The 27,248-nt window shown below is 42.7% G+C and overlaps 2 protein-coding genes across 4 annotated transcripts in view; one reads left to right on the forward strand and one right to left on the reverse strand.

The window, feature by feature from the left end:
* Positions 1 to 15,130, forward strand: part of RTN4IP1 (reticulon 4 interacting protein 1) — a 59,694-nt gene extending 44,564 nt beyond the window's left edge. For all 3 annotated transcript variants that reach the window (XM_030929533.1, XM_010389775.2, XM_030929532.1), the window contains exons 8-9: positions 3,993 to 4,085; positions 15,002 to 15,130. In XM_030929533.1, the coding sequence (XP_030785393.1) occupies positions 3,993 to 4,085; positions 15,002 to 15,109 (201 nt within the window). In that variant the 3' untranslated portion in view covers positions 15,110 to 15,130. The remainder of the gene's footprint in view (positions 1 to 3,992; positions 4,086 to 15,001) is intronic.
* Positions 15,131 to 16,638: 1,508 nt separating this feature from the next.
* Positions 16,639 to 27,248, reverse strand: part of CRYBG1 (crystallin beta-gamma domain containing 1) — a 58,062-nt gene continuing 47,452 nt past the window's right edge. The window contains exons 17-20 of the mRNA XM_030929530.1: positions 26,115 to 26,238; positions 25,538 to 25,696; positions 23,124 to 23,286; positions 16,639 to 18,634 (exon numbers count right to left, since the gene is read on the reverse strand). Of these exons, the coding sequence (XP_030785390.1) occupies positions 18,546 to 18,634; positions 23,124 to 23,286; positions 25,538 to 25,696; positions 26,115 to 26,238 (535 nt within the window). The 3' untranslated portion in view covers positions 16,639 to 18,545. The remainder of the gene's footprint in view (positions 18,635 to 23,123; positions 23,287 to 25,537; positions 25,697 to 26,114; positions 26,239 to 27,248) is intronic.

Genomic DNA, 27,248 nt, shown 5'->3' on the forward strand with positions numbered 1-27,248 from the left:
GGATCAAATGAAGTAGTCCATATGGAGACATGGCACAGTGCCCTTATTAAATGTTAGCCTTTATTATTACTTATTGCCTCTCTTGATTACATCTGATACACTGTCTGTGCTTCCTTCTTGTCTCTGCCTGATGACCCTCTCTCTGTTTCATGTCTTAACACTTACAGTCTCTTGTATATAAAGATGAAAACTTACAGTTGCTGTTTTCATTGTATTGGGATAGACCAGTGATTCCCAGACTGGGGCTTTCAGACATTTAGAAGTCTATGAGTAAAAGAAGTTGTACTTTTACTTCAGTAAGCCTCCACTCTTGCCTTTGCTGGGATTGTATCAACTTGTTCTAACACTGCATATTCCGTGTAAATTTGAAACTCCAGCTATTAATGACATGATGGGAGTTTCTGGGACTTGGTTGGTCAGCCTGACTCTGAAACAGGGCCACTTTTACCAGGTCTGTATGAAGCTCAAAACTGAATACATCTCACCCAAATTGCACACTTCGGTGAGTGGTGGGCATTGGAGACTAGGGCAGATGAGCCTCAGTTACAAGACTAATGGAGCTTGAGCATCTGCTCTCCACTTTACCTCATAGCCTGTTGTCATCACAGTGGGGACAGAGGCTTTTATAATTTCATGGGATAAACTGGTGGTAATTATAGACCATTGGTTTAAAATATGAATTGATGTTAAAAGGGAATATATGATAGAAAAAATAAAGATAGTCTGGGCACAGTGGCTTTTATGCCTGTAATCCCATCATTTTGGGAGGTGGAGATGGGAGGATTGCTTAAGCCTGAGGAGTTTGAAACCAGCCTGGGCAACATAGTGAGAGTTTATCTCTACAAAACAATAAGAAAATTAGCCAGGTCTGTTGGTGCATACCTGTAGTTCCAGCTGCTCAGGAGGCTGAGGCCAGAGGATGGTATGAGTCTGGGAGACAGAGGGTGTGAGCCGTGATCGTGTCATTGTACTCCAGCCTGGGCAACAGAGGAAAAGCTTGTCTCAAAAAAAAAAAAAAAAAAAAAAAAAAAGATTCTATTTTTTTAAATTAGACAAAATACTTGAGACTCTGGAACAAGGCAGTAGAAAGTTCCTTGGTGGTAAAAAGGCTGTGAATAGCTGTGTCAGTCTGACCAACACTGACTCATGTTTGTGAGATGACTGGCTTGATAATTATCTTTAGCATTTTATTTATTCCAGATATTAATTTGGGACCTTTTATGGGGATGAAACTTAGGACTTTGGTCTCTTGAATTCTGTGTACTAACTAAATACTTAGAGGTCATAACAAAGAGCTATGATGGAGGAGACCACGACTCAATTCTTATGAAATATTATTGGTAATAGAAATGAACAAACCAGGCCCTGCACTGTGGTGTCCTTTATTTTCATTTGATTCAGACAGTAGCCCGAAACAGCGTCCACAGGGTACTTTGTGGTAGAGAAAGGGCTCTTAGCTGTCCTTTCTCTCTTCTTTCTCTTTCACAAAACCCAGATTTTCCAGTGCTTTAAAATGTAAGTTTAAGTTTTCTGTAAGATTTCAGTTTGTACTCCAGTGAGACCTCTTACAAGTTAACCTTCAGAGTTGTCCTCGGAGAGTAAAACAGGCATAGCTATCTTCATTCTCTCTTCCTCCTACTTGAAAGACGATAGTAGTAATCTCATGTGAAAACCTTTTAAGTAGTTTTCAATGTCTTTCTGATTGTGCACACAGTTAAAGCTTCATTGTCATGCTTCTGACTCTCCTGCCTGCTTTGATTTACTTTCTCTCCTACAGTGGCCTGGGTGGGCGGCGGGGGGGGGGAACACAGACCTCTTGTGGCAGAATATAAAAATTCTGCTGTTACAGACCAAAAGTTTCACTTTACAGAGCCACATGCTGTGAAGAGTTATAGAGGTGGCAGTTGTGACCATTTTTGTGCCTTCTGTAATACCCTAAACAATTACCAGAATGTTTTAATTGTAGTCTATGAAGCCAGACCTTAGGGAAAAGTATTTGAACAGATCTTCTGTGATTGTCATTAACTGGATCCACAGTAAGCTTGGGACATTCTCAGTGCTTCTGGCATTTAGCCACATAATCCTTCAAACAGCTTTTTTCTTTTTCTTGTTTCGTAGAGACAGAGTCTTGCTATGTTGCCTAGGCTACTCTTGAACTCCTGGCCTCAAGCAATTCTCCCACCTCGGTCTCCCAAACTGTTGGGATTATAGGTGTGAGCCATTGTGCCTGGCCTCTTCTTTTTAGGTTAGTTGCATAAACCAGTGCATCTCAACATCTTTCATGCCATGACAGACATAGAAAATGATAGTATTTGAACAGCACATTGAGGCTGCCTTGGGTAATAGAGATGAACAAACCAAGCCCTGCTCCTCCAAGACCAGCCTATCCGGAGACTTCTACCAGCTCTGGCTCTGCCTGGCTATTGTGAGGGCTAAGGGGAGTCAATATCTCATCACACCAATTCTAGAGTATGCTTGACTCTCTTTACATCTGTTGTCCTAGGGTAATTATTAATGATGAATCCTTTAACTCTCACAGGTTTTCTGGGTTGGACGATAATCTATAGGATCACTCACCCAGTAAGCCATCCTGGCACACCCAGTGGGAAGCTTTGCCTAGGCAACCGCTTTTCTTTCTTTCTACATTCTTAAACTGAATTGGTATTGTCTCAGTCTTTCCTCAGTAAGCTTCACTTTTAGCACTGGACAAGTATTGATAGAATACTTTCTATGTGTGAGGCATTTTGTATACATTCTCATTTCATCCTTCCAACAATCCTGCAAGCTAGGTGGTGCTACCACCATTCTACAGGCCAGGAAATGGGCTGAAATAGGTAGCCTGATAAAAATAACATAACTAAAACAAAACAAAAATAATGCAACTAGTAAGTGCTGGGGTATGGGGTTTCCACTGAATTTTCCAGCCTCACGCCAGGGTAGTAGCTTATATCATACTGAGTGTAAGCTCAGTGGCAAAGAAGTCTGAGCTCACCTCACAGTTGTGGGTAGTTGTGGAGAGGGCAGCACTGTGGTACTGGCTGACCCTCTGCTACCTCAGATTGCTCCCATCTGATGAAAGTTTGGTTGGGCAGGTCATTGATGTATCATGGAGAACCTCAGCTCATTTGCTGTTTCCATAATGGCCCACCCTACCTTCGACATAAAGAATAACAGTTACAGCCAGGCACAGTGGCTCATGCCTGTAATCCTAGCACTTTGGGAGGCTGAGGTGAGAGGATTCTTGAGACCAGGAGTTCAAAACCAGCCTGGGCAACATAGCAAGACCCTCTCTCAATTAAAGAAACAAAGAATAACAATTATAAGTGGCCATAGACTGGTCATGAGCCCTCTTGGTGTAAGATTTTTACGCATCTTCATTTGGAGAGGTATTGCCCCATAATAGATTAGATGGCTTTGTATTTGCCATAACCGTAGGGAAGATTCAGCCATGATGTATAAGGAACTTTGCACTTGTTTTGCCTTTAAAGCCACTTTATTCCTGTCAGAACCAGGGAAAAAAAATTGTGATTGGGCTTCTTGTCTAAGATCATATTTTGGTGACTTATTGTCCCCAAAACATTTTTGAATTTGGTGAAAACCTCTTTTCTGGTGCCTCTGGGCTTTATTCAAACCTTAGTAGGGAAAGCCTAGAGGTCTCAGCCCCTGATTCCTCCCGGGGAGGAAACCCACTGTGGAAAACCATGTAGATGGTCATTTTAAGGAAAGCTTTCCTGTGCTTACTTGTTCTTCAGTCACAGTTTAGAGAAGGAGCCTAAGTGACGTGGGTATGTCTTTGTTCAGTTATTTATTAAACATTTATGGAGCATCCATTCTCTGTCAGTCATTGTGCCAAGGGGCTGTGCGCACATTTTGTCAGCATGGAATGAGAAGTCAGTTTGTTGTAGTCATCCAGAAAATGCTTTTCCCTAAATTGGCTTTTAGTCAGATTTTATGTTTTTCTGTATTTGACATGTTTTGTTTCTTCTTTTTAGCATTTCTGGAAAGGAGTCCATTATCGCTGGGCATTTTTCATGGCCAGTGGTCCATATTTAGATGACATTGCAGAACTGGTGGATGCGGGAAAGGTAAGTGCACCTGGAAACCTGGATTGGAAGCCTTTGTATTTCTAGAGCACCTCCTGTGGACCTGCCCACTGAGCTTCGTCAGTGGGGACTCTACAGAGCTAGCCTGCCCAGCTGACTTTGTGCTGCCTTACATGGCCAAGTTTACATGCTGTGTCTTTGGTTCTGTCTCCATGGGAGGCGTAGACACAGACTGCTCCATCTGTGCAAGAGCTTCTCTCATCTAGTCAAACCCCTTTGGTTTAGTAGATGAAGAGGCGGGCCCAGGGAGGTTATAGGATTCCCCCAAAGACACTTGGTTAGATCAGAGCACAGCTGTGATCTACATTGGGCTGCTAATATTTCATCAGGTCCCCAGGTCTCCTGATTTCTAGGTGGGTATAATAAAATTGAGGGCAAATAAATAGTCTATCTGAGACAGTCAGTGGCCAGGGCGAGGGTGGGTGAGGATTGATGGGGATTTGGGTGAAGACAACTGGCTGGTGTACTCTGCCTACTAGTGTCTGTCCTGCTGTGGACTCTGTGGGAAAGCGACTGTTGCTTATCATCTGGTCATCCTGTTTTGGATGTCAAAAGGTCTTTCAGGGATTCTGGGGATTGAAAGCCTCCTCAGCTGCCACCTGCTTATTTGGGTTTTTACGTGGTCTAAACCACCCTGACATTCCCATCTCCAGAGGAATAACAGAAGGTGGTATTCTGGTGCTGATATTTTTGATGTTATTGAGAGATTGTATGGAATTATAGGATGGAGAACTTCCAGAGGGTTGTGTGAGATCATAGATAGGCTGATTCTCATTTTACAGGTGAGAAAGCCGACTCACCAAGAAACAGGGGCATGCTGAAACTTGCAGAAATGGAACCAGCACTCTTGTGCTTTTCCCTCTCCACCTTTCCGCTGTGTTCTTAGTACTTGAAGCTGATTTGGGACTTCAGCATACATTGTCTTATCTTTGTCACTTTGCAGTGGGCAGGGAATGGAGTTAGAGCAGGCTAGCATTAGCATTGTGTGAACCACTCTGAGGCATTTGGACAGAGCCCCTGGAGGTGGGCTTTCTTCTTCTGGCCCTTGGCCTTTGCTGGCATATTTCATCTTTCCGTTTCGATTTTGGAAAGGAATGTTTTTGGGAACTAATGGCTGCTTTTTCTGTATTTAAGGTTTTTCTTCTTTCACAGCCAAGGACCTATATAAGAAAGAGGATGGCCTGTTACTGTTTCCCAGATATTTGGGTTCCAGGCTTATGTGTCTTTTCGTGGACTTCTAAGTTTTGGTGTGTTCTGATAGGGGCAGGGGCTCAGTATTATTGTGACTGTGTAACTCCTTCTTTGTAGGGTTCTCCCATATCCCACAAGAATGCTTATTTTATTTCTAGGAAGGAGAGAATGAATTATCATCAAGTAAGTGCTTCATGTGGTTGGAACCCCATTATTAGAGAGGTCTTTGTCCTCCAGAAGTCCACGTTTGTGTTTGTCCTGATATCTGCTCCAGGCTGTTCACATGCTTACCACTGCTCTTCTGTATTCAAAATATTGTGACTCTCTCTCTGCCTGGAAATTACTGTTTACCCAACAGAGATGAGAGGTGACTTGTATATATCTACCTATTACATTTGGCAGATAACTGGTAATGGCTAAAACAGGACATGGTAAACAACAACAAAAAAGGATGTCCTTGAAGTATTCTCCAAGGAGGTTGAGTGAGCAAATGTGCCTTGTGCTTTGATTCTCCTCTCCTACATGGGCTGTTTGGGCTTGGGTGTCATTTCTGTCAATGAGGGGTTCTGGGACTGTGAAGTTGGTATGTGGCACTGGATGCCTCAATGAGGCCAGCTCTCTTGTCGTGTCCCGGCTTCTGTGTGGATGTGAGAGGTCATTGCCTTTTTATCCTGGGAAGTTGGAAAGAAGAACACAACAGATCTTACTTATGTGTTGTGTGGTTAGTAGAGATTTGTTAAATCGGAGGACATTTAAATTCTTCCAAGCTTTGGCTGAGCCTTCATGATTCTCATTAGCAGGTAACTGTTAGAAGAGCTACAGTTGTTTTCTGATGGTGAAAAGCTGTGAAATAACAGAGCCAACTCTTGTAAAATACTTGAACTTTGAAAAAATACATTCATAAGGTTCAAAAACCCTAAAAAGGGAAAAAGTTATTTCAAGAAATCTTCTTTTGACTGCTATATCTCAGTCACTGAGATTCTGCTTGTCAGATGCAGCCAGTATTACTAGTTTCTTGGGTATTCCAAAGATACTCTATCAAAACAGGAAAAATATTTTTTTTCCTCTCTTTCTCTTCTTTCTTTCCTAACATAAATGAATAACATACTGTTCTGCAACCTGCTCTTTTTTTTTTTTTTAACAGCACATCTTCAACTTTGTTTAATGTCAGGATATAAAAGCTTTCTCATTCTTTTTTTAACAGCTGCATAGTATTTGTATGGGTATACCATAATTTGTTGAATTTCAGTCTTTTGCTTCAGTGGATAACCCAATATTTATGTTTAGTACCTCATTGTATATATAACGATTTCTGTTCATGGAAATGGAATTGCTGAGTCAAAAGATACATGCATTTATAATTTTGATAGATTTTTTTTTTTTTTTTTTTTTTTTGAGACAGAGTCTTGCTCTGTCACCAAGGCTGGAGTGCAGTGGTGTGATCTCATCTCACTGCATCCTCCGCCTCCTGGGTACAAGCAATTCTCCTGCCTCAGCCTCCTGAGTATCTGGGATTACAGGTGCCTGCCACCACACCTGACTAATTTTTGTGTTTTTGGCAGAGACAGGGTTTCACCGTGTTGGCCGAACTGATCGCGAACTCCTGGCCTCAAGTGATCCACCTGCCTTGGCCTGCCAAAGAGCTGGGATTACAGACATGAGCCACTGCGCTTGGCCTTTGATAGATATTAAAATACACAGCTTTTGAAAATCTAGTATGTATGTTTAGTGTCTGGAATTTCTCCTGTGGCCTACCTTCTAGGCCCCTTCTCTCTTTACTTACCCATTATCTTACCCTCTGAACCATTTTACCTCATTAGAGACTTGTTTTTAAGAATGTGAAGAAGATCTGGTTACTGGTTACTTGTGATTTAAACTATCTTAATATCTGAGCTGGGTGTGGTGGCTCATGCCTGTGATCCCAGCTACTTAAAAATTTGAGGTGGGAGGATCGCTTGGGCCCAGGAGTTCAAGACCAGCCTGGGCAACACAGGGCAATCCCATCTCAAGGTGGAAAAAAAAAAAGAATCTGGATGAATGAGTATTACTGATGGAGTCTAAATTCAGCTTACTAGCCCTGCATGCCCCAGTAAAAACGGAGAAGCCACCGAGTTAATATCCACAGTAATGAGCACTCTCTGTCAATCCATTAATAGCATCGTCCTTCTGCCTTCTTTATGAACACCAACCCTACCTTTGCTTTCTCCCAGTGCAGCACTCAGTAAATGTTTTTGGAATTAAGGTTTCCTGCCTTTAATGTGCTCACCATTGTCAGGCTCAAAAGTGAAAAGGAGCTGAAATTTCCTAAGTATGTGGGGATCTCACAGTCTGTTTTTCCTGGAGATCCAGTCTTAGGCATTGTTTTCACATGACTGTTGTCACGAAGGCTTATTGCGTGTTGTAGGACTCCATATTCATCCTATCTGGGCACAATTTCAGTTTGAATTTTAAGTTACCTGGTATTTTCATTATATCTTAGATAAAGTGGTGGGCAAACTACAGCCTGTGGGCCACATTCAATCTAAGGCCTGTTTTTGCACGTGCTCTGAGCCACTAATGGTTTTTACTTCTTTTTGTTTTTGAGACAGAGTCTTGTTCTGTCGCCAAGTGGAGTGCAGTAGCACAATCTCGGCTCACTGCAACCTCTACCTCCTGGGTTCAAGCGATTCTCCTGTCTCAGCCTCCCAAGTAGCTGGGACTACAGGCACCCACCACCACACCCAGCTAATTTTTTGTATTTTTAGTAGAGACGGGGTTTCACCATGTTGGCCAGGATGGTCTCAATCTCTTGACCTTGTGATCCACCCACCTTGGCCTCCAAAAGTGCTGGGATTACAGGCGTGAGCCACCGCACCTGCCTGGTTTTTACATTTTTAAAGATTTGTTAAAAAAAAAAAAAAAGAAATGAAAAAGAAGAGAACTTAGACCATGTGAAGCCTGCAAAGCCTAAAACATTCACTATTTAACCCTTTACAGAAAAAGTTTGCCGATCCTTATCTTAAACTAGTAGTTAATTAACTGACACCCAGTCAGGCCAAGCTCCGGTTTACAGAATAGGCAGAGGAGGAGCTGCTCTGCTGGTGAAGTGTGGCAGGGAGTGACCTCCCTTGCAAATGTTCTGTTTCCTCACAGCTGCTCCACACAGCCAAGGAGCCCTGGGCTCCTAGACATCAGTTTGCAAACCACTGTTCTGAGCATTCTCAAAAAGAATGATTTATAATTAGCCCCTTAAGCGTAATGGGTTGGTACTGACGTGCCTTGTGCCTACAGTTTATTGGCATTTTCTCCTAAGCACAAAAAACAGTTCCTATTTTCATACTATTTAACACACTTACTTTTTGGTGGGGGGAGATATAGCACAAATTATATTCAGGTCATGCATATGCCATTGAATAGCATACTCATAGACTGGAAAGAAGAAAGCCTTGCACTTCTCCAGTTTACTGTCTTCATCCCTTTATCCCCCATCCTGGTGTGATGTCACATTTGAAGGGACAGAGGCCCTAAGAAATTAAATGATGTGCTCAAAGTCACATAGGCAGGGCCCAGGTCTCTTGATCCTTAGGACAGTTCCTTCTACAGCCTTCATTGTTTTCTGCTTAAATAATCATCCAGACATTGTTACCTAGAGTTTCAATTCTTGGTATTTTACTCTGTCATCTTGTATTTCTCAGTATCTTGCAGGACTGAGAAGAGGTGGTGGTGAGGCAGTCTTCAGATGATAGCTGCTGCTAAGAAGGACTGTGTAACTGTGTTTTGAAGGAAAATATCTATACATATTTGCTTATATATGCATGTATTAGTTTCTTATTGCTGTAACAAATTACTATGAATGTGGTGACTTAAGACAACACAAATTTATTATCTTATAATAATAAGATTTTGGTCAGAAGTCCAGATGTGTGGGCAGGACTGCATTCCTCCTGGAAGCAGGCTATAGGGGAGGATCTGTTTCCTTGGCTTCTCCAGCTTTTAGAGGCTGTATCTCCCTTGACTTGTGGCTACATCAGTCCAACCTCTGCTTCTGTTAATCTTTGACCTCTAACCCTCCTGCCTTCTTCTTGTAAGGACCCTGAGATTACACTGGGCCCACTTGGATAATCCAGGATAATCTCTGCATCTCAGGATCCTTAACTTAATCACACCAGCAAAGTTCTTTTGCCATGTAAGGTGCCATATTTACACATTTTGGGAATTAGGATGTGAATATCTTTGGGCGCCATTATTCTGCCTATCACAATACATAAAATACCTGAAAAGGATATGAGAGCAGCTAGAAATCTTTGTTGCTCCTGAGGAGGGAAACTAGATGGCTAGAAATCAAGCATGGTAGGACGATCTTTTTTTTATTTTATTTTTTTGAGACAGGGTCTCACTTTGTCACCCAGGCTGGAGTGTAGTGGTGTGATCTCAGCTCTCTGCAGCCTTGACCTCCTGGGCTCAAGTGATCGTCCCACCTCAGCCCCCCATGTAGCACTATCCAGCACTACCTCTTGGACAGGTATGCCCCTGACCAGCTACATTTTTTGTATTTTTTGTAGAGACAAGGTTTTGCCATGTTTCCCAGGCTGGTCTCAAACTCCTGAGCTCAAGCGATCTGCCTGCCTGGGCCTCCCAAAATGCTAAGATTATAGGTGTGAGCCACTGCACATGGCCAGGAAGATACTTTTGAATGTTTATTTACACATATATATTCTTTATATAATTAGTAAGCCTTCTGATGTTAGGAGCTTAATGTTCACAGGTATGTTCAAAATCTGAGATGCCAGCCAAGCATCTTGGTTGAGCAGTGATACAGATTTCTCAGTTGATTGATTTTAGCCAGCATCAGAATAGTTCCTATGCACCATATTTGAGTTCAATTCAGAACACTTACTAAAGGCCCACTAGCATTTACTTGACCCACTAGATGGTGGAGAAGTGTGTTGGTCACACTCAGTTACCTTTCGAGCAGTCTGTCCTTTGGAATGTTGTGTAGTGATAGAAATGTTCTCTGTCTGCAGTATTCACTTGGTGGCCACTACACCACTGAGCACTTGAAATGTAGCAAATGCAACTTGAGAGACTGACTTTTTCACTTTAATTACTTACTTTTGATTAATGTAAATAGTCACGTGTCTAGAGGCTACCATATTGGACACTGCAGCTTTTGAGAAAAATGTAATGAGTTCTGAGGTAGGTGATTTCCCAGGTACGTCTTGAATAGCTGGGCCATTGTTTAGCAATGAAGTACATTCTAAACCTTAAGTTCCTTATTGCCACTGGAGTTTGCTCCATGGAAAGAATGTAATGATGAGGGACTGAATCCCTAGGACCACACTGGAAGAGGGCTGCTTTGCCTGATGTGGCAAGTAGCTCATGGATCGCATGGCCTCAATGCTGCTGAAGTTTCCTGATGCTACGGAAATTGTTTCTATGAGCAAATTTATATGGGGTTTCTCTTCTCACCTTCTGGCTGTTGGAAGTGCATTTTTTAGGGGTACCTGGGGACAAGTCCTTGATGCTTTCCCAGATGGCACATTTACTCCCTTGGAGAGTGCCCCCGTCTGCCATCCCCCTCCTGTCTCACCCTATCTTCCAGTCTTGAGTTTGCCATCTGGGGCAGGAAGTTTCCAAGAAACAGCAACTGAGAGCAAAATTCACCTCTTCCTTTTGTCTTCTTTTTATCTAAAGGTAGACTTAGTTTAAGTTCCCTTCTTCCTGTTTACCCCAACCCTGGAAATACTGAACCTATCACAGAGGTCAGGGGCATACCTGTCCAGGAGGTAGTGCTGGAACTGCGGTCCTGGTGCCTGTCCACAGGTGTGTGGATTTGGACTCAGACCAGGAGCCCTTAGGTCTTCCTTGGTGTTCGTCACCTGTCAGCGTCCCCTCACACACCTCACCCTCTGAGATCTACAGCCTCTATGCCTGGTGGAAGAAGAGGCCAAGGGTCTAGGAAAAGAAATGGAACAGACTGTGGCTTCCCAGATTACATCCATCCCATGCAGTAGCGACATTCAGATTCCTGGGTCCTTGTTTTGGCTCTGCTGTTGACAGCTCTGACCTTGCACTTACCACTCAGTCACTTGCACTTCAGTTTCCTAATCTATCAAAAGAGGCACACTCAGATATGTTAACTCTACTGTTTTGTGATTCTCACTGGGAAAATGGTAATCGAGGGAAAACCTCTGCCTGCTGCCATGGCTGCCTAGACAGTGTCCTTCTCCACCAGCAGCCTCATGCTCTTACAGTTTCCTGTACTGTCTTCCCCTCAAGCATTAGAGAGGGTTTTGCCTCAGCAGGAAGGACTTGCCCAGGGGCTGGTAAGCAGCAATATTCCAAGGCCACACCAGAGAGGTTGAGGTTCCCGTCATCCCTACGTTCTCACAGAAGCGATGTCAGGCAGCAGGTGCCAAATGTTGGTGCTTGGCTTGGTTCAGCTTTTGTATCAGGGATGCGAGGCACAATCAGCACCCCACACATGAATCCAAAACTGAATGAGGGCTGCTGCTGTGAGCGTCCCCTGGCCGGCTGTGAGCCTTGTGTGTCTGCACAGTGGGAAGCGTGCTGTTGAGCCTGCCCGCTTTATAACAGGGCTCCCTGTGCCAGGTGGACTACAGCAGCGTCATCACATAAACATCCCCACTTCACTGCGAGTAACCTTTCTTTCCCCCCTCTGGATTTTAACTCTGATCCCTTTGTCCTTAACAAACAAGTATTCTAGGTCTGATGTGAGGCTGTACATAGACACTGTCTCATTATCCAGTTAATCTCTGTTTGCTGTTACGGATTCAGCCAACAGTAGCATTTGCCGGCCTTCAATTGGAAACCTTTTTCTCCATTGTCACTTACGGGAACTGCTGAATGACTCATTATGCCGTGGTCAGCCCTCTCGGGTTATTTGCCACAAAAGGCCTGGCCAGCCAGATTAAAGTGGGCAGTAACTGTAAGCTCCCTGTGTCATCAGTTCAGGATCTGTGTCCCCAGTCAGAGCTCTGAATTGAACATTGAGTTCAGCCTGTTTTGGATTAGTGCCTTAGGAGGCGGACACTTTGTCAGTCTGTGGAATGGATGGGTATGTGCATGGTACAAGTTAGGGATCCCAAGAATAAGGCAGAGGGCTGGGTGAGTCCCACTTTAGGGTACATGCAGATCACTGGGGAAGCACTGTTTCTGCCCCACCCCTACAGGTTCTGATGTAGTTGTTCTAACGGGAGGCCTTGGACTCTGCATTTTAAGCATGCATTCAGGTGATTGCTTTTCCAGGTAAACAGCATCCTGAAAACAGTGTCCCAGGGGCTTTGGGGGAGTGATTGTTGCAGGTCTCATGTGGGACATACAGGAAACAACTGTTTTTTTGTTTGCTTGTTTTGGTGACAGAGTCTCGCTCTGTTGCCCAGGCTGGAGTGCAATGGCGCGATCTCAGTTCACTGCAACCTCCACCTCCCGGGTTCAAACGATTCTCATGCCTCTCAGCCTCCCGAGTAGCTGGGATTACAGGCACACACCAACCCATCCAGCTAATTTTTATATTTTTAGTGGAGATGGATTTCACCATGTTGGCCAGGCCGGTCTCAAACTCCTGACCTCAGGTGATCAGCCTGCCTCAGCCTCCCAAAGTGCTGGGATTACAGATGTGAGCCACTGTGCTTGGCCAAGAAACATTAATGCATTCCATTCGGCAACATTAATGCAGTCCACCTCAAAGTGGGACTCGCCACAGTCCTCTGCCTTATTCTTAGAGAGAATGGAAGACAAATAGGCTTCGTCTCACAAGCCAGCTCGGAGCAGTTAATAGTGGCTGCAGTGGTGAAGATTCTGAGGTCATGCTCAGCTTGCGGGGGATCAGCAATAGTGATGTCCTCCATAGGTGTGGATGGCACCCGTGTACCACACATCTGTCATCTTGGTGGCCTGGACACAAGGTCTAGAGACCAGGTCCTCAGCTGGCACAAGGCAGGCAGGCCGACATGCAGACTGTAATAAATCCTTACCGTCCTTGGCAACTTTTCCCTTCCTTTAAGGTTTTAGGGGTAGGTGTAGACAGCAGCAGATGCTATAGGAAAGGCTCAGTGCATAGTGGTGATAGCAGATGATGGCACCAAATTGAATCCTGACTTGCCATTTATCAGAAGTGTGACATTGGGCAATTTATTTAACTCTGTGCCTTTATTTATTCATCTGTAAAATGGGAATAACAGTATTTACCCCAGAAAATGGTTATGGGGATTAAATGAGATGAAATCTAGAGAGCCCCTAAAACAGTGCCTGGCACATAGTGAGGCCAGTAGGTGCCAGCTGTTGCTTTTTATTATGAGCTTATTGTGATTTGCGGGTACAGAAGTATTTTCATCTCATTGGAGAAGGGAACTCTTGGAGTCTAAGATGCTTTTCTGGTGGCTGGGCTGTGAAATTCATCCAGGAGGAAGGTTCCTCAGATGCAGCTGAATGTCACAATAACAGTTCTTCCTCTTGTAAAAGGAAAGGCATTATAAAATGGATGAGTTGGCTTATGCCTTCTGATAACTTACCTCTGCCAGTGGAGCTACAGGAGGCAGGCCACTGAGATACCCAGTGGATAACCATTGATTGTTGCTTAAAGTTTTGAAAAGGAAGAATTCAGTTGGATTTTTGCATGCAGAGAGAGGACGTTACCTGGGACCTAGTTTCAGAAGGAGGTTGCTGGCATTACTGTAGTACAGTGAAAAGACCCAGCAGCACTGAAACATGTATGAGCTGGCTGGAATGGCTTTCTTGTAAATTGTAACCAGCGCACCGTTGTTTAGCAAAGCCTGCCAGGGCAGCTCCAGCCTGGGCCAAATATTCTCGAAGCCCAGAAAGCTCACATAAGATGCTTTTTCCCCCACTTACCTTATTAGCTTTCACCTAAGTGACATTGATGAGGCTCCTACTGTATGTTTAGCATTATGCTGGGTGGTGTGGGGGATGCAAATAAAGTGGCTTAGTCCCCTGTCCCACAGGTACTTTATGCTCTGGTTGGGTAGATATGCCAAACACTTAACCAATTAAAAAAAACAAAAAACCACACACACACACTATTTCCATGCACTCTCTGTAAGGGGCCAGATGGATACATACAGCAAGGACCTTGGGATGTTCTCTTTGTTATTTACCATACAGCACAGAGTGACTGAGATGGGTACTCAGCTGTAAACAAGTACAGTCTGTGAAGAAGGCAACATGGTTCCTGTGGTAGTTGAAAGGGACAACATGTTGCAAACTGGGGCATGAGGAAAGACAGTGTGAGACCTGGACGGGAAGGGCAGTAGAATTTTCACAGGAGAAGGATTTCTGGGCTTACTGACTTGTACCAGCAGAGGCATAAACATACCAGGTGAAGAAAATGACAAGTAGGCCGTTTTGGGAAAGGGTGGAATCTGGATGAGGGCTGAGCTCAGGATGCTATCGGTCTTCGAATGCCAGGGTGGGAACTGTTGAAGGGTTCTGAGTAGGAGAGTGACAGACCAGCATGGAGAAGTAAGACTGGGCAGTGGGGTGGGAAGGGCCGTAAAGAGAGAAGCAGCAGTGAGGCAGGAATGGAGGCAGCATCGTGGCCCGTGTGAGAACCTGACCTGGGTCCACTAGAGAGACACTCAAGAGAGACTGTGGCTTGAGGGACACTGTGAAGAAACTAATTACCAATGTCATCTGCCTTGAAAGACGTAGGCTTTTTTATCCACTGGTCAACCTCTTATGTTTTACAGATCCGGCCAGTTATTGAACAAACCTTTCCTTTTTCCAAAGTTCCAGAAGCCTTCCTGAAGGTGGAAAGAGGACACGCACGAGGAAAGACTGTAATTAATGTTGTCTAAATAAAAATGCAGTTTACTGATTGTTGGCATTCTTATTTGGTGAGTGCCTGTGAGCCCAAATATTTTCCTAGACATCCCTTTCTAACATTTTTTCCAGATTAGATTATAAATTCCATGATACAAGCTTTAAAAAATAAGCACACCATTTTGGCCAGTAATCGATATAAAAATACCAGCACTTGAACTTGTCTGTAGTCAGTAAAAATTCTAGGTTTTTTCAAGCTGTTCTTTCACACTGGCTTTGCAGGTTGCTGTGGCACCTTCCATTTTACTAGCTTAAACTACCTTATTGTCTTTTTTGTTTTTGAGACAGGGTCTTGCTCTGTCACCTAGGCTGGAGTGCAGTGGCACAATCACAGCTCATTGCAGCCTTGACCTTAAGCGATTCTCCTGCTTCAGCCTCTCAAGTAGCTAGGACTACAGGTATGCACCACCACACCCAGTTAATTTTTTGTATTTTTAGTAGAGAGTTTCGCCATGTTACCCAGGCTGGTCTCAAACTCCTGGGCTTAAGCGATCCACCACGTCAGTCTCCCAGAGTGTTGGGATTACAGGCGTGAACCACCATGCTGGGCTTGATCGTCTTAAAGTACCATACTAAAACTTTCAGTGTATGGATGGATGTCAGCATGAAGAGATAATTTAAAGCTGGTCCTTCTTGAATTAATCACTAAGCACTGTTCTAACTGACCAAGGTTTCCTTTTTTGTTCCTCCACCATAATGTGGTCACCACATCTAAGTCTCTTAGTATCATATATAAAAATCTGGCTGGTGATTCATTTGTTTATGCTCTTAATATTGAAAAGTGAGGGCAGAGTTTCTAACTTGTCAAAACCCTTACGTCTTGCATAAGGGTTAGGCCTGTTTCGACAATTGAAACATGCTTCTCTGAGGGCTTTTCCATGGAAATTGCAGCCTTTCAATGGAGCCCAAAGCTTGCCACTTTGATGTCAGATATTTACATTTAGATCTCTCTGCAGTCAACCCATTGCAGTGTGCACTTTTGAATATTCATTTACGGTAAGTGTTTTTACTTCCTAATATACTCATCCTCAGTATTGCACCTGAAATGCTTCCTTTAACTTTTGATGTAGACCTGTTTTGAGATTTCTGCTTGGTTTATTCCTGTTAGACACTCGTTTGGTAGCATGTATGTTAGATGTAGGCTTTCCTCTAGAATTGCTGGTCTGGTCTTACTACCGAGTTATTTCAAAAGAAAAAAAAGTCTGATTTTCCAGGTGTACATACCAACTGCTCTTGAATTCCATCTGGAGCAGCCTCAGCTCTTTTCCTGGAGGGCTCCCAGGTGGTAGTGGGAGTAAAATACTTGAGCCAGGACCTCACTCATCCTCGTTTCCACTCAGAAACCATGGAGTTTGGAAAGAGTGTCAGCAAAACTTTCTTGCTGTTAAACCAGCACCCCTCAAACCTGCTTCATCCTAATCAGACATTTGTTTCTAATCTGCTAGCTGACTCTCTTTGAAGGGTTAGATGAGGGCTACTGACTGCACTCTCAGATTTCATCAACATAGTTAACCAGAAGCAAGTTTATTTAAGAGATCAGCTCAGCACAGGCTATTGTAGAGTGTCTTACCCCACCATATTGTAATGGTATGCACAAAAGGCCTAAATTCAAAGCTATACATCTAGGAACAAGACAGATACGTTGGATGCTGTTGTACAAGCGCCAATAATATTTTAAAACAAGATAAACTATTCCAGTGACCGTAACTGCCTACCACAGACTCCAGAGAAGATCAGCATTTTAGAATTAGAAACACACTTGAATAGATGGAAAAGAAACGAGTTGTTCTACGTGTGATAAGAGCACCAGTATTGAGTGATGAGGACAAAAAGAGGAAGAATATATTCAAGGAAATGTTTAGCACTTTTGTTCTTCAAAGCTAGAACCCAGTTTGAACAGCAGCGTATGGGCCGGTGTCTTGTCAGTAGTTAAGCAGTATGTTTGCATTCTTGAAATGCTTATTGCAGTTGAGGGTTCCAAGACTGCTGGAAGATTGATTTGACTCCGGTCAAATCATGAGTTCCAAGACTTGACCAGCAACATCCCTGAAGGTCTCTTTTCCTTCACTTTCTGGGGATAATTGCTGGTTGTCCTCTTGAGCCTTTTATACCTCATTTAGTGGCTACAGTGCCCCCAAGACCTGAGGCTGTCCACCAACAGCTGTACCCCGAAGCATGGCTATAGAACACTGCAGGGAGGCAGCCCCATGCAGGCCATGTGCAGATGCAGGTGGATAGAAGGGCAAGAAATTAGGCTAACAAATCTGAGTTTAGCAAAAATGTACATAACATTGCTTCAGCACTTGTAGATGAGTAAGGATGGCTCATAAATTAGGTCATGATAATAGTGTTCCAGTAGCAGCTATAAGAAAGGCATTAAACCACTCTCATTTTTGACATTCTAGGGCAGCCCATGGATGAGTTAAAATAATTCCAATCCTGGCTGGGCGCAGTGGGTCAGGCCTGTAATCCCAGCATTTTGGGAGGCTGAGGCGAGCAGATTGCTTGAGCCCAGAAGTTTGACATCAGCCTGGGCAACATGGTGAAACCCCATCTCTACAAAAAAACAAAAATTGGCTGGGCTTGGTGGTGTGTGCCTATAGTCCTAGCTACTTGGGAGGCTGAGGTGGGAGGATCACCTGAGCCTGGGGAGGTAGAGGCTGCAGTGAGCCACGATTGCACCACTGCACTCCAGCCTGGGTGACAGAGTGAGACCCCGAATCAAAAAATAATAATTCAAATCCTACTAACAACTGTTACCATACTTTGACATGAAATTTTTAAACTGCATTAGTTTTTAATATGAACTAAAGGAAAGTAGTATTTTGTTTAGAGTTCCTTAAAGGTGTGAAGACCTAAGGCTTTCCCAGTGTGCTATGCAGCATATTTTAAGGTTCCAGAAAGTGTTTAAGGCCAAGAACCAAAATTACAGGCCAATAAAGTATTTCTTCTCAGATGCTAAACAGTTCTCTACCTTTCAAACGTAAGCCTTTATCTTACCCTTTAAAGTGTAAGGGCTTTGTAGGCCCACAAAGTTGGTAAATTTGTTCCAGTTCTCTCCTGTCACTATCTTTGGAAATAATTTAAAATGTACACAGTCTTGAAGTCTTGGTATAACATTTTAAAAAATCACCCAAAAGCTGCTAATTAGGCAACCTGTTTAAGCAGCTACCAAAAATGAAAGGCAAGAAATGAAAGGAGGACAAATTATTGGCTTAAAGCTATGATAGTCTTTTGAAACGATGAGTAAGTTCTCTGAGTCATGGCAGCATGATTTAAGGTTGAATTTAGAATCAATGAAGGAGGAGTCGATCCACTTTCCAGTTGGATCTTCCATCAGCATTGTCCTTTTTTAAAAATAAGGTGACTGGAAGGACCTCCAGAAGATTCTTCTTCCTTCTTTGTTCAGGTTTATAGGACCATGGCTTCCCACACTTGTGTAAACTTCTCTTTGCTGACAGTGTTGAGGATAATGTGATTTTGATCATACTGTGTGCCCCCTAAAAGAAAGAAAGCAAAATAATAAAAGATGAATGTGCCCATGGTGAGGGGTCTATAGTAGACACAATTTTCCCAACACCAGTACAGCAAAAGTAAGCAAGTAAACAAGGTGTAGAACGGCATGCCTCAAGGAGGCAAGGCAGGGAGGGAAGCCCGAGCCCCTGTGGGATGACAGGGTCAACCTGCCATAGGTGAATCTGTCCAGATCCCATCATCAGGGCACCAGCAGCTTCACACAGGACATCCCACCTCATGGGCTCCTGTTTCTACCCCAATTCTTAGGAGCTAGTCCACAGTCACTCTTACAATGTCTAAAATTCAAGGGAACTGGGAAAACTCGAGAGGAGGGAAAAGGAGTAAAGAGACTAACATATATTTGGTGGTGAGATGGTGGATTCGAGACACCAGTGAGGAAAGAGCAGGCAGTCCTGGCAGTAGTGGAAAGGTGGGAGGAATGGTTATTGAGGAACAGCATTTGCATGAACAATGAAAACAGGCTGTATTAGGTCAAAGGGAAGGTTTGAATGACACCCGGAAGTACACAAAGGGACAGGGTAGCATTGTCACTACTGGGGACTCAGTTGGTGGATAAAACTTCATAGCATTTAAGATGCTGAGTACATTGTACTGTAAAACTATTACCATGAACTCTCTAACTCCCTTTTACCAGAATGTTTGTAAGATTTTCCAAAGGTGCTTACTGGATGTTTCAGATCCTTTAGTGCTATAAACAGCCTCATGGCTTCTTTCTTTGGAGAAGTATCATTAACAAAAAGGTTATCTGATTTTTTTTTCCAGTGTAGAATAAAGATCCCTTCAGATGACTTATCCTTTTTTTTAGCATAAACCTCAGCACCAAGGATGTATCAACAAAGACCCCATCAAAGTAAAAATCTGTGCATTTTGACGCAGGGAGTGACCGGTATTGAAAGCATGCTTCCTCCTTGGACCAAGAAGAAATAAACATTCTTTTCACCTTTGAAGCAAAATATGAAAAAGTTTGAGAATTTACACAATAAATCTAGGTATTATAGTTGAGGAAGGAAATCGTCTCTTGTGAGACTGATTTATCATCATTGATAATCTACAGCCTCTACACAGCTAGCTGTATGGCTAGATGTACTGTAGAATACAATGGTAAGGCGCTTTAGGCCTTTTTGTGTAAGTTTGTAGCAGTAGGGAAAAAGCGTTGCCACTACTAGCAAACCCTCACTCTGCCCAGACAGAGACACACACAGCATATTCCGCTGAAATTTCAGGAAGTATTTTTCATACTTCATTATTATAGTATGTTAAAATACTTTTTGTATTTTAAGAGTATCTTTTGTATTTTAAAGGTGTCTTAAAATACTTTCATATAAATTCAACTAGAATCATGAAGACTAGAAAGTTCTTGAGAAATAATTTGATTCATTCTCTTGCCTTTGGAAAGTATTTAAATTGTGCAGACTTCATGTTTTTTAAAGTGAACATGAATCAGCTTCCACTGTTGTTACAAGGTATGTGGTCTGGAATAATACATGAATGTCTACCAAAAGAACTCATTTCCCAAACACAAGGCGATGAGCTAGAAGACAGATGTGTGATCTAATAACTCTTAGGGCAATTTTAATAGATAACAAGTGGCTCAGTAGTTGTAGCTAATGGAAATCATGGTCTGCTAGTTAAGTGCACCAACAAGAAGTGTTTATAATATTTTCCTTTGCGTGGGGTGTGGGACGTGCCGCGCTGCTTTCTCATGTCCACAAGATGGCACCATTCTCCCAGTCTGAGAAAATTAAAATCAGTTTAACAATGAATTAAGACTGTTGTAGCTAGCGGGGTGTGGTGGCAGGCACCTGTAATCCCAGCTACTCAGGAGGCTAAGGCAGGAGAATTGCTTGAACCCAGGAGACGGAGGTTGCAGTGAGCCAAGATCGTGTCATTGCACTCCAGCCTGGGTGACAGAGCGAGACTCCGTCTCAAAAAAAAAAAAAAAGACTGTTGTAGCTACTGTACTACTGAGAGTTCACAAATATACAGGATATTATGCTTACTCAACAGGCTCTTGAGTAATTTATATAGTGTCATTTAGGAAGGGGCTCTGGAACTTTAAAAAGAAGTCTTAAGAAACGTAGAGTCCCACTGTTCATGTCAGAGCCAAGACAAGGAGTCAGGTGTCCTTCCTTCTGGTCCGCTGCTGATGTAGCAAGTCAGGGACATCCTGTGAGCCTAGTGCATCTAGAACATAAGCTGTCTGAAGCCAAGGAGGTGGCTTTTTTTTTCACTCTGGGGCCCTCCATGTCTAGCACTGAGCCTGCCACATAGTGTATACCCCATGAATACATGTTGAAAGAATAAGAGAAGAAAGCTCTAGCTAAGGATTACAGTGTCATCCGCCCTGGACATAGGAAGCAGATCACATTTGTAAAAAACAGGAAGGTTTAGTCAGATTTCCTTTGAGAACTAAATACTCTACTTTTTCTAACATTGCCTCAAAAACTCCATTTTTTCCAATTCAGTCACATTTCTTTGTTGTCTCTGGAGATTTTGAAACTCTTGTAAACACTGAAGCACTCTAGTGCAATCAAGTTTATCAAAATAAGAATAAAGAAAGATGCGCGTAATTCTTAACTAGTTTGAACCTCAGGTTGATCATCTATAAAATGAGTATTTCACCTGTCTACATACTGACAAATCTGTTGTACCACATGTAACATGAGGGAGCTGTACTATATGTTACTGTTCAGTTTCTGAATATTACATTTATTTTCTTATATCCAAGGGTACTGCTTGCATTTTATATGATCTTTGTGGTCTCCATCCAGCCTGTAGTTGCAGTGCTTAGAGTGTGTTCCCTAAGTGCCCCCTTAATGAAGGCAAAGGCATTGTTTGCCTCTGAGCATCCTTCCAACTTCTCAGATTCTGTGTGATTCTAAGTCCATTGTTTTAAGTGGGTTGGCCAAACTACCTACCTGGTGATCATCCAGAAGTGACACAGCCACTTATGCTCCCCATACAGCTACCAAAGCCCCTGATGAAAATACCCAGGTTCATTCTCCATTATCCATAAAAGTCGCTTTTTAAAAATCAGATTGCAGTGCTTTCTTTACCCCTACAACTTGTTTTTTTTAGACGAAGTCTCACTGTGTCGCCCAGGCTGGAGTGCAGTGGCACAATCTCAGTTCAGTGCAACCTCTGCCTCCCGGGTTGACGTGGTTCTCCTGCCTCAGCCTCCCGAGTAGCTGGGACTACAGGCGCCCACCACCATGCCTGGCTAATTTTTTTGTGTTTTTTAGTAGAGACGGGGTTTCATCAGGTTAGCCAGGATGGTCTCGATCTCCTGACCTCGTGATCCGCCCACCTCGGCCTCCCAAAGTGTTGGGATTACAGGCATGAGCCACTGCGCCTGGCTCTTTACCCCTACATCTTAAACTTTAATGAGAGCATTGGCCTAAATCCCTGATTAAAGTAAAATTGAGTCATTTTGTAGTGATGATTTAAAATAGAGTATGTAATATACTCATAAAAATTTTAAAAAGTAATGCAGTATGTAGTACAGTTACATTATCACCAGTTTGCTAAATTTACAAAACAATTGTGCTTTCCTGATAGGGAATAAAAAAGTGCCCATTAATTTAAAGCAGAATTACCCCAGATGACATGAGTATAACACTGTCTGCTCCTGTCAATAGCAACAGCACTAGTTAGTTCACTGAGTTCCCACACAGAGGTTAGGTCCTTCTTACGTTGTTTTAAAACGACCATCGGGGATTCTCCGGGTGTGGGCCTCAGACCAGCAGCATTGGCAACACCTGGGAACTTGTTAGAAAAGGAATTCTCAGGCCCCACCCCAGACCTACAGACTCAGTCTCTGAGGATGTGGCCCCACAGTCTATTTTAACCCACCCTCCAGGTGATTCTGATGCAAATAAAGTTTGAGGACCACCACCCTAAATTTATTTCCCCCAAGCACCATCAATTCACTCCTTATTAGCTTCATTGAACACATATTGCATTGAAATCCTCTAGGCTGTGTTAATTCCTTTGAGATCTTAGATCTTTTCAATGAAAGGTCACGTGTATACATGAGAATCATCAACTCTACTGAACTAAGTGCAATCATGGCCTTTCAGCTTGTGATTTTTAGTCTAATATAATAAAATAAATGGTTTGAAGTCAGCCTATGGCCAGATTCTGGTTCAGCAGTTACACAGCTGTGAGATTGTGGCTAAACTGGCCAACCCCTTTGAACTTCCCTTTTTTTTGTCTGTAAAACTGGGGAGAAGAGAAGAGGGAGAGGGGATAAAGTAGACCTCGTAGGGCGGCTATGAAGATGACAGGAGACACTGTACTGAAAGTGGTTAACACAGCAGCTGGCACATAGTAGGCGCTCTCTACTGTTACTACTACTAATACATTCATCATCATTTTCAAAAGTTATGGATAGATTTTTCCTTAACTAAAAGACATACACATTACAATAAAAATAAGGGAAGTGACCCTTACCTTTGACATCTAAAACTAAATTTGGCTTCAACTTGCTATAAATCCTGCCATCGGACTTCAAGCTCCAGAACTGGCTGTCAGCATTCTGGTCCAGGGCCAGGCCTAGCTTGGAGCCGGATGTTACCAGGCTGCCCACAATCGTCAGGCAGCAGTCTTCTGCTATCTGCTCGGTGGAAAAAAGATAGCTTAAATATGTATCCAGCTGTAAGTCTCATAGCAATGGTTTCTCTGGTTACCTTGATCTTTAAAATTATCTTAGTTCCTAGCTTATTTACCCCACATGAGGCAGTTCGACTCTTAGCCAACTAGAATCGGACAATAAATATTTATGCCCTTTATTTCAGATGACACGAATGATGGAAAAATCTCAATTTTTGTGCATCATAAGACTTCTGCCCTTTGCAAGACTATCTTACTAGTAGTGAAAGCCTCAGAACATTAAAATTGCCCATCATATTTCTCCCTGCCATAAGTGACCATGATCCCAGGCAGGTTCTGTAGCTATGTCGCCCTCTGACATCTCCACCTCTGCTTGGCCTGACCTTCCAGTATATGACTGCACCTCTAATTTTGTAGCACTGGGTGGCTAAAGGGCATTTTATCATTTTAAAATTCAGAATCGCATTTATTAGCATCTGTCTTTCCTTCATGAGAATTAAAATTTTCTACACAGGCACGCTTTCCAGCTATGAAAAGAGAAAAATGCAGGCTCACTAGAGGGTGTTTCAATGCAAAGATTTTATGAGCCCTTCCCTGAAGTGAGTCTACCCTTATTATATAAATAATGTATGACAGTCATGTTCACATGCCATTAACAAATATCACTGGCCAGGTGCAGTGGCTCACAACTGTAATCCCAACACTTTGGGAGGCCAACATGGGAGGATCACTTGTGAGGCCCTATCTCTACAGAAAAGTTTTAAAAATTAGCCAGGTGTAGTGGCATGCACTTCTGGGCCCCAGCTACTCAGGAGGCTGAGGTGGGAGGATCCCTTGAACCCAGGTCGAAGCTACAGTGAGCTGTGATCGCATCACTACACTCCAGCCTGGACAACAAAGCTAGACTGTCTCAAACACAAAAACAAAACAATGTTTCTATAAAAATGTCTGTTAAAAGTGTATTATTCTAGGCCAGGTGCAGTGGCTCACGCCTGTAATCCCAGCCCTTTGGGAGGCCAAGGCAGGCGGATCACGTGGTTAGGAGATGGAGACCATCCTGGCCAACATGGTAGAAATCCCATCTCTACTAAAAATACAAAAAAGTTAGCTGGGTGTGGCGGAATGTGCCTATAGTCCCAGCTACTCGAGAGGCTGAGGCAGGAGAATCGCATGAACCCGGGAGGTAGAGGTTGAAGTGAGCCGAGATCGTGCCACTGCACTCCAGCCTGGCAACAGGGCAAGACTCTGTCTAAAAAAAATTGAAATAAAATAAAGTGTATTATTCTATATTGAGATGAAAGCACTTGATAATCTAGGAGACTTTTTCTCATTGACCTATTGAATTCAAAGTTGTTAAATAACATCACTGAAATGTCTGTTAGAAATAACTGCTGAAAGGCACCATTTTCTTGGCTTGTTTAAGACAATTCAAAGGCAGAAAGCGTCTTTTCTTGCTTCTATATTACAACGACTTCTGTTTCTCCTGCTAGTTCTTCTGTGCATGTCCAAACAGTACTTCTGTTTACTGAAAGAATTCCCCCTCCAGCACAACAGACCCAATTAACGAGTTTTCGAAAGGCTGTGTTCCTTCTGCTGACTCATGGGGCACCAGGTTGTTTTTTTTATTTTGTTTTGTTTTGTTTTTTAAATAAAATCAGGAGCCAACGGTCAAGCTCATAAAATCAAGGAATAAAAAAGTTTTATCTACCATAGAAACATGAGCTTCTTTCATAAAAATCTTACTACAGTCAGCTTTTAAGTGTCTGTTAATAGCAGGAATGGTGCAGGAGGGAGACGGGCCATTTTCCAGTTTACAGCGTATGACACTTAGGAAATGGACTGTGTAGTACACAGAGGGATCTCTTTACCCTTCATCCTATTCTTTGGATTTCCCCAAAACAGAAACAAACCAAGAGTGATTTTTGTTGACAGGGCTGGAGCTTATAGTTTGTTTCTGTAACAGTTACGTTAAGGAAAAAGGGAAGAAAAATACTTCCTCTTTCTACTACTATATAAAAATCAAGCATAGAAGTAAATATTCTATCTTGGATCAGTGCTATATTTACCTTTCATTTTAAGTTCCTAGACTGGTTCTATCAGAGCTAGGATATATTGTCATGAAAAAAAATTCATTTCTGAAAGTACTCCAGGAATTGTGAAATTGCATCTATTTGAAGAAAAGATCAAAAGCTTATGAAAGGATGGTCACCTCCTAGCAAAGGCATCACAGGCCCCCATGGAATCCTGAAGCTCACCCTGCATTTGATGCATCCTTCTTGATAGATCCAAATCTGATCATCGGCCCCAACGTCCTCCATGACCTGTATCCTCAGAAGCTTCAGATCCTCTAAGTTTCCATTAGTTGACATGAATAACCCTGTTGCTTTGTTTCGAAGTCTGAAATAAATTCGCTTCTAGAAGACAAAAACCCCAGCAGTTGTCATACAAGATGTGCTGCTGGAAGCACTGAACGAGCATTAATATCAGGAAGAATCCAAAGTGAGATATGGATTAAGGGTAATTACTATACTCCAGAGTCTCAGAGGTTTTAGATTTTCTCAATGAGAAGAGTTTGACAAAAATGTCAAAGTGCCTGAGGCAGGGTGCCTGCCTGTGGATAACTGCGTTTGATGTTCAGTTTTATGGCATTCTGAAGCAGCCACACCTCTTAGCACCAGAAACTGAGCCCAGATTATTGGGGCGGGGAAGGAGTTTATGGGGTGAGGCCAATTATCAACTGTGAATTAAAAAATCGGATAAAAAGTTGGATTGTATTTACAAAAAAGAAATTTCAGAGAAGAGTCTATACAGAGCATGGAGAAGAAAAAATACCTGAACAAAAGGTCGTAGAGAACCTATTTGGCGACAGCCACTGAATTCATACCAATTAGGTACTTCTGCGGGTGACAATAGGAACTGTCGCCCTCTGTAATTGCCATATTCATAAGTAACCCATCTGAAAACAAAAAGCAAATAACCACAGTAAGTGGCAATTTTCATTTGACAGCGGACCCCAGTTACATTTATTTTTAGAATGCTTTCCATTTCTAGACTGAACTATATACTTTTAACATACATTGGGGGAAAAATGAAGATCTTTTCTAGAACACTTAAGTAATTTCTTGACAAATAGCACATTTTTGCTATGTGAGTACTTATGCCAAAAAGTTCCATTCTTGAAAAGAAATAGGTAAGTTGTTTCCTCCATAAAGCAATGAAATATTGTCTTTTAGTGGATTCCTCAGTTCTTCCTGGTAACTATTCATAAAATAGCTTCAGCTGTAATAATGGATCTTTAAGTTGTTTAAGTAGTTAATATTTCCAAAGCTCTTAGTAGGTGCTAAATAGGGTTAAATAATAAGTTTTGTCTGCAATGAGAGTAATCTTTGTTAAATCTAAAAAACTGCTAAGATACTCAGTTCCCTTCTGCTCAGATGCTGCTGCTGCACACCTGAGGAAGTACGGGTTCAGGTGCAGACTGGTGTGGAAGCAGCCCAGCGCCCTCCTCTCTTGCATATTACATCAAGGAAGAATGCACTCTACTTTTAATCCTGGAACTTAAATTCTGGATAAAATTTTATCATTTTAGTCATCTTATCATAAAAACAAAATATTCAAACCTGCTGCAAAAAAATCACCCGTAATTCTACCACCCTAATGTTCTATAATTTTTTTTCCAGGTAGGTCTCACTCTGTTGCCCAGGCTGAAGGGCAGTGGCATGATTACAGCTCACTGCAGTCTCAACTTCCCAGACTCAAGTGATCTCCTGCCTCAGCCTCCTGAGTAGCTGGGACTACAGGCGCACACCACCACACCCGGCTAATTTTTGTGTTTTTAGTAAAGACAGGGTTTCAACATGTTGCCCAGGCTTGTCTGGAACTGCTAGGTTCCAGCGATCTGCCCGCCTTGACCTCCCAAAGTGCTGGGGTTACAGACGTGAGTCACTGAGCCCCGCTTCTGTGATT

Source organism: Rhinopithecus roxellana, chromosome 4 (genome assembly GCF_007565055.1).
Source record: "Rhinopithecus roxellana isolate Shanxi Qingling chromosome 4, ASM756505v1, whole genome shotgun sequence".
NCBI lineage: Eukaryota > Metazoa > Chordata > Mammalia > Primates > Cercopithecidae > Rhinopithecus > Rhinopithecus roxellana.